The sequence below is a fragment of the Nannobrachium achirus genome (genome assembly GCF_963921795.1).
Source record: "Nannobrachium achirus genome assembly, chromosome: 14".
Lineage (NCBI taxonomy): Eukaryota > Metazoa > Chordata > Actinopteri > Myctophiformes > Myctophidae > Nannobrachium > Nannobrachium achirus.
This window is the reverse complement of record NC_137821.1, coordinates 46,097,072-46,110,467: the sequence shown is the minus strand read 5'-3', so window position 1 is coordinate 46,110,467 and position 13,396 is coordinate 46,097,072. Positions and strand designations below refer to the sequence as shown.

Sequence of the window (13,396 nt, the reverse complement as noted above, 5' to 3'; positions counted from 1 at the left end):
CTGAGATGTAGTGGAGTAGAAGTAAGTAGTAAGTACTGAAAATACTCCAATAAAGTGAAAAAAGACCTCAAAACTGTGCTTAAGTAACTGTACTTGATTACAGGCGGCTGCTACTCGTAACATATAACAGTGAACCTATTTGTATATACCATTTTATTTTTTGCTTTTTCAGTTTTTATTTTCTTTCTTATTTTCTCTGCATAGTACTGTGTTCTATCTGTCTGTCATTCAATGTTATATGAGTTTAAAAAATCACACCCGTGTGAAGTGGAGCTGTGTGTGTGTGTGTGTGTGTGTGTGTGTGTATGTGTGTGTGTGTGTGTAGATCATGTGTACCGATTTTTGTGACATTTGAGGAAAATATGTAGGAAAAGGAGCAAAAAGTGTGTTTTGGAGAGAATTCAAGATGGCGGCATATTTATTTTTTGTGTTTTTTTCCTGTATAGTAAAGTTAATGGGACACAAACACGAATAATTTTTTGATGAGGTTTCCCCCTGGCGCAAATGGGCGTGGCCTATATGGGGAGATGCGTCTTGAACCAAGGAATCCAGGGAAAAAAGAATTTTAATTTTCCGATCTACGGTTCAAGAGTTACGGGGCAAAACGTAAAGTGGGCCGTTATAGCGCCACCATGAGGCCGAGTGATGTAATTATTTTTCGATTCATTCTTAAAATCATTATGAATCTCCTCTCCGAGGTTTGAAACTGTAGCTCCTATGGTTTACGAGAGAAAAATACTTGAAAGTGATTTCTTGCATTGTCCCATTATAAGTCAATGGGGACAATTAAGCGTCGTTTTTTGCCGATTACGTCGGCATGGTAAGGCGGATCGGAACGAAAGGTAATAGAACACCATTCCCGGCCGAGCCGCACATTTTGATGTATATATTGCGCGAGTGGCGTAAATGGTGCGGCACTAGTTACGCGCCGAAGTCAGGCTACATACAGACACACAGACAGACACACACACAGACCCACACAGCCACGTATAGGGAGCTGCACACAGCTCCAAAAAGGATCTCATTTTAAACTAGAAAAGAAAATTTCCAAGAAATTTTAAGTGTGCCTGCAGCTCGCTAAGTCTGTGCAACCTTGTGTAGCGGTTGGTGTTAGCATTAGCGTTAAATTTTTTAACATTAGCATTTTTTGCATAAGCTTTAAGATTATGGTTCTTCATATGACACCACCCACAGCCATTTCGACTAATTAGTGGCGTTTTGGCGCATTTTTGGCCGTTATCACGGGTCGCACTTTAACGACTGTTTTTTTGAGAAAAAATTGTTTTGTGAGAAAAAAATTGTTTTGTGAGAAAAAAAAAGTTTTTTGAGAAAAAAAATTTTGAGAAAAAAAAATTTGAGAAAAAAAATTTTTTTGAGAAAAAAAATTTGAGAAAAAAAAATTTTTTGAGAAAAAAAAATTTTTGAGAAAAAAAATTTTTTGAGAAAAAAAAAATTTGAGAAAAAAAATTTGAGAAAAAAAAATTTGAGAAAAAAATAATTTTGAGAAAAAAAAAATTGAGAAAAAAATTTTGAGAAAAAAAATTTGAGAAAAAAAAAGAATTATGACACCAGCCGCGGGTCTGTACGACAAACGGTTCATGAGTTATAGAGGCACTTACTGTTTGGCGAAGGACACTTCCTGTTACAGAGGGGGCGGGGCTTAATCAATTACAGCTCATCCCTATTGGCCGGAAAAAGACCAAAGTTGTGTGTGCATTTTAAAGTTTAAATCACGTTGCTAGGCAAAAGTATGGCAGAGTTATGTGGCGCCAAAGTTTCTGGGTTTTTTTCGGAGTCCCCCATTCTAAGTCAATGGGGTTTTTGGGCGTCGTTTTTTGCGAATTACATCGCAATCGTATCGCGGATCGGAAAGAAAAGTAATAGCACACCATTCCCGGCCGAGCCGCACATTTTGATGTGTATATTGCGGGGGTGGCGTAAATCGTGCGGCAGTTATTACGTGCCGAAATTTCCCCCATTCTAAGTGAATGGGGTTTTTTGGCGTCGTTTTTTGCGAATTACGTCGCCATGGTAACGCGGATCGGAAAGAAAAGTAATAGCACCCCATTCCCGGCCGAGCCGCATGTTTTGATGTATATATTGCGGGGGTGGTGTAAATCGTGCGGCAGTTATTACGCGCCGAAATTTGCCAGAACATGACTTACTGACTTAAGTATGGCGGATTACAATAAGTGTTTTGCCATTGCATTGCATGGCAGGCACACTTAATGAGTCTTGGGCGCTTCCTTTTAGTCGACCTTGTACCAGTGAACTGTACTGTCATGAAACTGTACCCTTTTCTATGCAAACTTCTAATAAAAACAAGTACTTAGATACTTTACACGCCACTGGTTGTGTTCTGCTTGCTGTGTCGTTTACCTCAGTAGGCGTGTAGCTCCTGGCAGCAGCAGTGTATGCCTGGTGGTGGAGAGAAGGCTGGGTCTCCCGGGGCAGGGAGGGGCCGCTGACCGGATAGAAGGCCGACCGAGGAGGCTGGCTGTGGGCCTGGGCGTGGGGCTGCAGCAGAGGAGGCTGACTGTGGGCCTGGGCGTGAGGCTGCAGCAGGGCGCTGTGCACCGTGGACTGGTCGTCAGCCGGCTGGAAGGCCTGTTGGTAGGGATTAGGGCATTCATCGAATATTCGAATATCAAAGTCACTATTCGATGCTGTTCACCGAAGTCGAATATTCGCTTATTTAAATGTTTATTGTTTTCTCTTAAAAAAAGAGAAGAAAAATAGGCCGTGACCCCCCAAATAAACATATTTGAACTGGGGACCCCCACCCTGACAAGCATTTGGAATTGTAGGTATTACATTTAATGTGACTCTGTTCTGCAGATAAATATTGTGAAAATAGCAGATCTACATGCTCACAACGCGAGGCGTTGTGAGCATGTAGATCTGCTATTTTCACAATGTTCACCTCTTGCTTATACTTAATATTTGACAGTTTGGCCAGTCCTGTCGAATATTCGACTACTTGAATACTTTGAGGTTGAATAATTCTTTCGTGAATGCCCTAGTAGGGATACATTTTACATGACGTTCATTGTCATTCAAATAATTGCGATTGATTTTGATTTGTCACTGACAATTAACATTTCTGTTTGGCTTTTAGGCTTTGAAGTTGCACATGGCAGATATGACATATAACATACATATCGTCATTGTCGGGTGGAAACCTTGTATCTCCAAGTTTCAAATGTGTACCTTCTTTCGCAAAGTAAAGCCATGCTTCATCATACAAGGCCGTCGCACAAAAGTAGTGAAAACAGCAGATCTACAAGCACACAACGCCTCGCGGGGCGAGGCGTTGTGTGCTTGTAGATCTGCTGTTTTCACTAGTTTAAACATTTTTAAAATGATAAATGCAAAACGAACGGTTTTGGACATACAAGGTTTTCACCCGACAACGATGATATACAAAGAAATGACATATTTGACAACTTTACTCTTAAAAAAAGAGCATTGATAGTGATAATAGCCGATCTACAAGCTCACAACGCGCCGGGATGCGACACGTTGTGAGCTGGTAGATGATATTTCCACTATTTTTTTAAATGTTTGAAAATATATGAACATTTTTCATTATGACGATTATGACAAAATGATTGCGATTAGACGATTATTATGTAATAACTGTAACAGGCCTACCTGCTGGGCCTTGGCTCTGTAGAACTCCTCCTCTCTCGCCCTCTGCCTCTCTCTCTCCAACTCCCTCTCTCTTTTCTCCCTCTCTTCTTCCTCCAGACGTTCCTGCTCCCGCCGGGCCCTCTCCGCTAGCTCCCTCTCCCTCTCCCTCTCCCTCTCTCTCTCCATCTCTAGCCTGAGCTCTCTCTCTCTCTCCCTCTCCCACTCTCTCGCCCTCTCCTCCCTCTCCCTCTCCCGGAGGAGCCTGGCTCTCTCCATCTCCAGCTCCTTCTCTCTCTCCCTCTCCTCCCTCTCTCTCTCCCTCTTCCGCTCCCTCTCCCTCGCCCGCTCCTCCCGCTCCCGTTCCCTCTCCCTGGCCCTCTCCTCCCTCTCCCTCTCTCGCTCCCTCTCCCGCTCTCTCTCCCTCTCCCTCTTGGCGCTGATCGACTGCCTGCGGGCCTCGGCGGCGGCGTCGGGGAGAAGCAGGGGTGTTTCCTGATGGAGTCCCCCCTGGTAGGAGTACCTCCTCTGGGCATGGCTCTGGACGAACTCCGGGTCTCCCTGGGCCTCCCCCCCTGGGAGGGCGGCCTGCGGGTGTTTCCACTGCCTGCGGCTACTCGTCGACAGCGCGGCCAGGTTCGACACGGACGCCGACATGCTCCTGCTCGACTCCTCGAAGAACTTCATGCGCTCAGCGAACGGCAGGATCTCCGTCTCCTCCATCCGAGAGGTGGAGGACGAGCGGGTGGAGGAGGAGGAGGAGACGGTCGAGGCGGTGAAGGCGCACACGCCGTGGCGCGACCCGGCCAGCCCGACCGTCCTCTCCGACCCAGCGGACCCCGGTCTCCGGTTCTCAGGCGGTTCGTGATCCGGCTGGAGTTTGTGCTCGGGCGTCCAGCGCCAGCGCCGGGCCTTGCCGGCCGGGGCCGGCTCCTCGATGACCCGGATGCCCAGGCCGAAGCTGGGCACGGCCGCCGCGTCCACCACCGGGACGGCCCTGGGCGAGTGGAGGAGGGCCTCCTGGGTTTGAGGGTGGGAGGTCTCGGGCTGGGTTGGGGTTTGGAAACCTTCAGGGACGCTCTCGACCGGAGTGTGAGATGTCTCGGCCGGGGTCTCGGCCGCTCGTTGTTGAACTTGCGTCGCGTTCAGACTTTCGAGATTGGAGACCTCTCGGGAATCGGCGACGGGCTGAACGAACGCCGTTCTGTTGCTGCTTCTCCCGTGGAGAGGCCTCTTCTCCACCTCCGCCTCTTCCTGGTGGAGGTCTGGGTCGTCCTCCTCCTAGGAGGGACGAGAAGCGATATTATCGTTTATCGTGATAAAAAAAAACACTTGCGATAATCGTATCGCAGAGATTAAATTTATCGTGAAATCGTCCTCCGTCATGCACTGGGATCAATTCACCTTTTATTTGCTGAGCTTCAATATCCGGTACCACTTAAACCCTCTATAATTGGTAAAACATACTTATAATATACGTACTTGATACATACTTGATACAGTCTTTTTTTCACTCTACCAAATCTCTTTGCCAAAAAATTGCAGATCTACAAGCTCACAACACGCCGTGTTGCGACACATTGCAACATGCTGCGACGCATTCTGAGCTTGGAGATCTATTGCCAAGCTATTTTTTGGAAAATGTTCCACCCCGGGACAATGGATGTTTGGGATATTTGGATTATCGCAATTTCTTTGGTCACAATAATCGTGATATGAAATCATATCATCCCTACCTGCACAGTGTCCCCACCGCAGAGCAGCCCCCCAGGGCTGCGGCTCTTCTGCAGCTGGGCCTTCTTCCTCTGGATCTCGTTGCGGAGGTTGGTGGCGAAGCGCTCGCTGCGGTTCCGCCGGTTCCGCCGATGATGATGGTTCTTGGACGATTTCTTCGTGGGCGATCCCCCTTCGTCCTCCTCCTCTTTCCTTCCTCCTCCTCCTCGCTCCGCTCCTCTCTGTTCCTCCAGCAGGGTGTCCACGCTGGCGGCCGCCACGAGCGGCCTGAAATCGCTCTCCAGCACCCGGTCAGCGGCGCCGTCTCCTCCGCGGGTCAAGGCTCCGAGGATGCGGTCCCCCGGTACGCTCACAGAGCGGCCCCAGGGCGGGTGGGGATGCTGAACACTCGCGACTCCATCCGTGACTTCCATCCTCCCCTCGCCTCCAGCCCTTGTGTCTTCACCTTCCCCATCCCCGTCCAAGAACACCGACCCCGGAGTCGAGCAGCGGCTTCCTCCCCATTTGTGGTGCGCGGACTGGAGGTGATCGTGGGCGACATCAAGCTCGCCACCAAGCTCTTCGTGCCGGTGTGGGGGTGAGTGCGACCACTGGCTGCTGCTGTGGGATGGGGACGGAGGAGGCGGCTCCGACGGTTTCGGGGGCTCCTCGCAGTCGTCGCCGTTGAAGTGCATCAGCTGGATCTGCGTGGCAAGGAGCTGCTCGGGGGCGCTGTGGCGATGCGCGGCGGACGAGGAGGTGTGGTTGGTGTCGGGGTGGCCGAGCACAGCTTCTTCTGCTTGGTCCTCCTCCGTCGCGGGGGGATCTGGAGGCGGGGCGAGGCAGGGAGAGGTGACCGCGTCGGTGGAGGACCTCGCTGGGATGGTGATGTGTTTGTGGTCCGGTGAGGTGGAGCCATCGACACCGTTCACACGGTTGCTAATTTCAATCAGTCCTTTGAGTCCTTTGGTCCGCCGGCTGTAGAGAGGTTCTAAAGGGTCCTCCTGCTTGAAATTCCCGTTCCTGTCGCCCACCACCGCTTCCCGCTCCGCGGGGAAGCCGTTACGAAGTCCTGCTTCTAGATTGTGCGAGGGCTTGTCGTGGTCGTTGCTGCTGCAGTAACGGGCCAAGCCGCGGACCGCAGAGACCGGAGCCGCCGTCACGCGACGTTCGTCGTCCGCGACCTCGGGGCCGCGACTCCGCGTCGCCCTGAAACTGTCCTTCCTCGCCGGGGGCTGCGGGGGGCCGGCCTTCGCCGTCTCGACCACCCTCTCGACGCCGTCCCTCCGTCCGCCGAAATCCCCTCCCGCCCTCCGGTCCTCCTCGTAGGAGCACGAGGACGGCCTCTCTTTCATCTCGGCCAGACTGGCCGCTTTGGGCCTGGTCAGAGACCGGCACTTGAGCCCCGGCGCCAGCTGCTGGGCCTCGTCCTCCCGGGCGCCGCCACTGCCGCTGCCGCTCCCCAGGGCCGGCGTGTCCCTGCTGGGGTAGGCCCGGCAGGCCGGCCCCAGGCTCTGCAGCAGGTTGTCCATGGAGCAGGCCTCGCCGGGCCTCAGCGGCACCGCCGCGTAGTCGGAGGCGTTGGAGCTGGCCGAGAAGGAGCTGTAGGCCGAGTCGCGCTTGTCGTTGAAGAGGGCGGGGTCGGCGGGCGAGCCGCGGGAGTCGGAGGAGTACGGCGGCGCCTCGCCGTGCGGGGCCACGGTGGTGGTGGGCGTGTCCAGGCTCTCCATGGAGCCCAGGGAGCTGCTGCGGTCGGTGGAGGAGAACGGCCTGGACAGCTGGCCCCACTGCATGGACAGATCACTGGGGGGGGGGAAGGGAGGGGGAAGGGAGGGGGGAGGGAGTGCAAGGGATGGATGGATGGGATGGGATGGAAGTGGGGAGAGGGAGAAAAGAAAAAGTCAGTTATTAGTCTCAGCACAATCCAAATTTATGTGTTAGTTAGGCCTAGAATTATTGAATGCTTTGACCAGTGAAAAATAGCAGATATACAAGCTCACAGCACGGCACCGAGTGCCGCGCTGCGAGCTTGTAGATCTGCTATTTTTGAAAAAGTCATGAAAATGTGTGCAAATCTTTGAATATATGTATTTTTAATGCTTCTGGGTGGTCCCTGGAACTAAATATTTTGAGATGGGGGTCCGTGGCCAAATAAATATCATTTTGGGGGTCCTTCACATGAAAAGGTTTGAGAACCACTGACATAGTAGTCTCTCAAGAACAGACTAACTGAGCTCCATTTAAGTGAAAAGGACCTTTTCTTTGACGATGGCAAGCCAGATTGCTGACATAGAAACATAGGTTTTTCAAAAAATCTTTGAAGGATTCAAAAGACACTTATAGAATCGGGTCAAAATTCTAATTTTCACGATTTTTCAAAAATAGCAGATCTACAAGCTCGCAGCGCGGCACTCGGTGCCGCGCTGTGAGCTTGTATATCTGCTGTTTTTCAATAGTTAAAGCATAAAATAATGATACACAATAATGTGTACCCGTTCTAAATGGGTTAAGACCTGGAATTATGTTATACTTTAGCTATTGAAAAATAGCAGGTCTACAAGCTTGTATCGTGCTGCGAGCGTGTAGATCTGCTATTTTTGAAAAATCGTGACAATGTGCGCAAATCTTTGAATATATATTTTTTCTAAGCAAACTTTTGTTAACTCAAATCTCTGCTTCTGGGGGCCGTGGAACAACATACTTAGAGCTGGGGGTCTGCGGTCAAAACATTTGAGGGTCCGTTGACATGAAAAAGTTTGAGAACCACTGATTTAAAAGGATTTAGAAGACATAGTATGAGGTCAATATATTCAAAGACTGCTTTTCCAGGTAATACTTGGTTTGAACTCTGACTTGTCCAGAGACATTTTTTAAACTATAATTATTACTATTAGTTATTGTTATAGCACACAGTGTGAATGACCCTTCAGTCCTGAAAATCTTACAGAAAACAAGCGGTAACGAAAATGAAAACAAAAAGAATATTGCAATAACTATCCCAGCTGTCTGGTGTTATTTTATTCAAACACAAAATGGTCATAATTTGAAGAAAGAAAACGTGCCACGCTCTCATTTCATTCAAAGACAAAATGGCTACGATTTGAAAGATATGCCACATTCTCGTACTGACAGAAGAAAAACAAACGCAACAGATTATGGTACTTTTTGAAGCCCCAGAGATATGATAACAGCCACCATTACAGACAATAAGACACTCTCGTATTTCAAATCTACCCAAAGAAGATCAACCACATGGAATGACTCCCCCCCCCCCCCCCCCCAAAGTGCCGGATCTGTTTTCTATGAGTTTTGTCGATAACAGAAGCGACGGCACACACAGTGTGCTGACAAAAAAGCTTTACCTACTGCACCAAACATTTATATACGTTCCCGGAGAGATATCGAGTGATAAATGAAAGATAAAACTTCAACTTCACTTTTGCTTCTTATCCCCTAATTGTGCTGTCTTCTTTAGACAGGGTTCAACTGCTACGTCTGTAAGCTGGACCGGGTCTGTTTTCTATCAGAGATCAGCACTAGAACCATGTGGTTTTAAGCCATATAGACCGAGGGGAAAGCATTATTACTGTCTTTAACTGTTATTTTATGAACTACGGTATTGAGAAATAGCAGATATACAAGCTTGCAGCGCAGCACCGAGTGCAGCGCTGCGAGCTTGTAGATCTGCTATTTTTGGAAAAATCATGACAATTTGAGCAAGTCTTTGAATATATTCACCCAATTCTATAAATGTCTCCTAAAACAGGTTTCTGAAAAAAAACAAAAAAAAAAACAACAACTGTATGTTTCCATTTAAGTGGTATGTATTTGACCACAAACCCCCATCTCAAAATATGTTGTTCCAGGGACCACCCACAAGCAAATATCTGACTTACAAATGTTCGCTTTTAGAACGATATCAAGATTTGCAAAAAAAAAAGAAAAAAGAAAAAGAAGATTTTTCAAAAATAGCAGAAGCTACAAGCCGCGCTGCATTTGTATCCGCGCTGCATTTGTAACTCAAATATTTGCTTCTGGGTGGTCCCTGGAAGAACATATTTTGAGAAGGGGCTCCGCGGCCAAATACCTGTCCTTTAGGGGGTCCTTGACATGAAAAGTGTCATGACCACTGACGTAGAAACATGCGTTTTTCAAAAACCAGGCAGAAAGATTTAGAAGACATTTTATAGAATCGGGTCAAAATTTTCAAGACTTGCACACCTTTTATCGATTTTTCAAAAATAGCAGATCTACGAGCTCGCAGCGCGGCACTCGGTGCCGCGCTGTGAGCTTGTATATCTGCTATTTTTCAATAGTTAAAGCATAAAAAGAATGCGTTTCCCGGTCTAAATGAGTTAAAAGACCTTTCATGGAAGCCCCTTTAAGATAGAGGAGGATTTCCTCACAGCCCCAGAGTCAAATCTTTAAAGACGGGACCCTGACTCCTCTCCTCTCATCCGCGGTCTCTTCCTGAAACCTCCTGTCCACTCAGGGCAACTCTCTCTCCTCCTTAACTCATTCATCTTCCCTTTTCCCCTACTTTCAATTTCACAGAAAGCACGCAATCTTTTCTTGGAATCCGGGGAGAGCTATACCTTTTAAAAATCCAAACCTCCTGGAAAAAAAATCCATTAGCGATAATGGGTTTGTCTTGTCATCTTATCCCCCTCCATTATGGTTTCTGTTTCTTCTTTTTGATATATTTGAGTCTGAGTGTCTTTTTTTTTATGCAAGGTGTGATTTTAATCTCGGCCGCGGGAATTAAGACTTTTTGTGTCTTTTTTTTTATCATGTATCGTCACTGTCTGGTGGAAACCATGTCCAAAACTGTTACGTTTCAGTTAATGAAACAAAATAGAACCAGTGTTCCAATGTATGTCCCCCTGTGTAGTTATTATTTAGTCACAAGCAATTGGGGCGGCATAGTTCAGGGGTGTAGAATCCGTCGTTAGAGCACGAAGAGTTCCCGAAGGGTTCCCAGTTCGAATCTGGGCTCCCCCTGAGTTAATGTTGAAGAGTCCTTGAGCAAGACTCTGAACCCCTAGTTTTTCCCGGTGAGAAGGTTGGTGTGTGAATGGGTGAATGTAATGCACAATCTATGTAAAGCGCCTTGGATAAAAGCGCTATATAAATGCACCATTTACCATTTGTTAATATTACATTTACATTGGTTCAATGTTTTCATCGGTTAAATATTTATTAAAGCCACACAGACAGCCTTAACCACTTTCCATCTGGCGTCCCAGTCTTGGCCATGTCATTCTCTTTCAAAGGGTTTCATTTCCTTTTCAAACATTTTCACAGATAGCAAAAATAGAGTATAATTCATTCATGAAAAACGGAAAGTTTTCTACCCCAACTGCGACGTCATTATGATCAGTGGTGTAAAGTAACTAAGTACATTTACTCAAGTACTGTACTTAAGAACAATTTTGAGGTATTTTTATTTCCAATTTTCAACACTTTTACTTCCACTCCAAATGTTACACTTTTACACTACTACAACTATTTGAAGTTACAATTTACTTTTTCTGATTGTTTTAAAACCACTTCAGACCTACAGTATACATATGTTGGCAATTTGATATTTTGAGCTTGTAGATCTGCCATTTTCAAAATGAAAACCTGTGAATCAGTACATTCGGCATAATGAGTACTTTTTGGTACTTTAAGTACATTTTGATGCCAATACTTTTGCTACATTTTGAACTTGTACTCTACTTGTACATTTCCACAATAGGGTATTGATATATTTACTTAAGTAAGAGAATTGTAGTACTTTTTCCACCACGGATTATAATATAATGAAAATGAACTCTAACACATCACTGGGAGGAAAGGGAATAGCAACAGGCAGAGAGAGTAGTGGCTTTGAACTTGGCTTTGGGTGTCCTCTGGCTCCGTGGGTTATTATGGGCGCGCACACGCACACGCACACGCACACACACACACACACACACACACACACGCACACGCACACGCACACGCACACACACACACACACACACACACACACACGCACGCACACACACACACAGTTCCTGTGATGTCACACACGGGGTTCGCGTCCAAGCTCGCACGAGCCCCGCGGAATCTGCTGACATTTCTTTCATTTCACTTTCACTGTGGTGCTCTTGGCTGGAGACGCGTGTGGAAAAATCTGTGTTAACTTTTTCCTTCCCTTAATAATATTCAGTGCCACGGTAACATAAAACGAAACCCCTACTAACACAAATGTTTACAAAACGTACAAAAAAAAAGAAAGAAAGAAAAGAAGAAAAAAGGTCTGCAAGGGCGGTTTATGAAACCAAACATTTTTAACCCATTTAGGCCTGAACACATTATTACGCAATATTTTATGCTTTAAATATAAAAAAATAGCAGATCTACAAGCTAACATGGTGCCGCGCTGTGAGCTTGAAGATCTGCTATTTTTGAAAAATCTTGAAATTTTTTGTGAATCTCCCGATTCTATAAGTGTCTTCTAAATCCTTCTAAGGTTTTTTCTTTTCTTTTTTTTTTTAACTGTTTCTGGCAGTGGTTCTCAAAATGTTTCATGCCAAGGACCCCCAAAACTACATGGCCGCAGACCCCCATCTCAAAATATGTTGTTCCAGGGACCCCCCCCCCCATCTCAAAATATTGTATCAGGGACCCCCAGGAAGCAAATATTTGAGTTACAAATGTTCACTTTCAAAAAGATATATTCAAAGACTTGCAAAAAAAAAAAAAAAATATATATATATATATGTAAGCAATTTACCCCGAGTGAGAGGACATTATGCTCTCATAATGTCCGCAGTGATGGTGTTATCGGACGAGGCGCAGCCGAGTCCGATAACACCATCACTCAGGACATTATGAGAGCATAATGTCCGACCCCGAGTGGTAAATAGCTTTTCTACCACTTTTTCCCGTATACATGAAAGAAAACACATAGTTGTAACTTGCAAGGATCTTAAGTTACAATCATTATTGCCTATAAAACTTCCGCGAGACAGCAGATAGTTCCACAAACAACATCTTCTACTCACCAACAGATGGTGCCAACTCCATACTACCGTAATCCATGCGTCTAGCTTACAGCTAAGCTAACGTCAGTTAGAAGTACCGTTCCGGCCGTAAATAGAGGCTGTTCGCTTCCAGAAAGGCATAGGTTCAGAGAAAAGGGGCTTTAAAGTTGGCGGATTGCATTGGATCCAAATAAATCGGCGACTATAGCATGCACGTTAGTAAATATAGGACCGTTGCCACCGTCATTTGTTGGTTGGGGGAAAGGACCTCCTGAAGTCCCCGGATGTACACTGAGGCGCATTGATCTCGGACACACAACTTTGCGGCAGTTGTCCTCTGATAACCTCCGGAATTTAGCCAATCAGAATCCAGTATTTGAACACGTGACTCGAAAAAGTGGTAGAAATATATATATATATATATATATATATATATATCACGGTTTTTCAAAAATAGCAGATATACAAGCTCGCAGCGCTGTGAGCTTGTAGATCTGCTATTTTTCACTGGTTAAAGCATTCAATAATTCTAGGCCTAAATGGGTTTAAGGGGGAGCTTTTTGCAGATCGCATTTCAGTCTCTCGGCCATGAACTTGTGACATTTAAAACCCATTTAGACCTGAGGCCGATTCTAAAAAAAGAAAGAAAAACGCCAACTTAATCCCAACAGTTTTCTAAAATCCTTCACAGAGTTGTCAATGTTCACTAAAGGAATGATTTCTCAGCCGCAGTAGCAGATGGAAACTGGATGAAATGACACGGATGCTTTCGCAGGTTGGAAGGCATACAGACCTATCGGTTACAACAGGTTTAAATGTGATCATTTGTCACTCTAGCATCTCCTCCAGTCAGTATTCATGAAGCCCAAATAACTGGGAACTCTTAGAAGACAAGCTACTGTATGTTAGACTCTAAAGTGCATTTTGTGATCCTAAAGAGCTATCAAAATGATAAAATGGTAAAAGGTGCATTTATATAAGGCGCTTACAATGATCGAGCAGTTAGGGGTTCAGAGTCTTGCTCAAGCACACTTCAACAC

At 46.2% G+C, this 13,396-nt stretch overlaps 1 protein-coding gene across 1 annotated transcript in view; it reads right to left on the bottom strand.

Annotated features, from left to right (window-relative positions):
• shroom4 (shroom family member 4) overlaps window positions 1-13,396 on the bottom strand; it is a gene marked incomplete at both ends in the record, with an annotated part of 131,606 nt that overhangs the window by 26,664 nt on the left and 91,546 nt on the right. Inside the window, 4 exons of the mRNA XM_080741643.1 lie at window positions 2,380-2,607; window positions 3,772-3,906; window positions 3,949-4,911; window positions 5,367-7,146. Coding sequence (XP_080597769.1) covers window positions 2,380-2,607; window positions 3,772-3,906; window positions 3,949-4,911; window positions 5,367-7,146 — 3,106 coding nt within the window. The remainder of the gene's footprint in view (window positions 1-2,379; window positions 2,608-3,771; window positions 3,907-3,948; window positions 4,912-5,366; window positions 7,147-13,396) is intronic.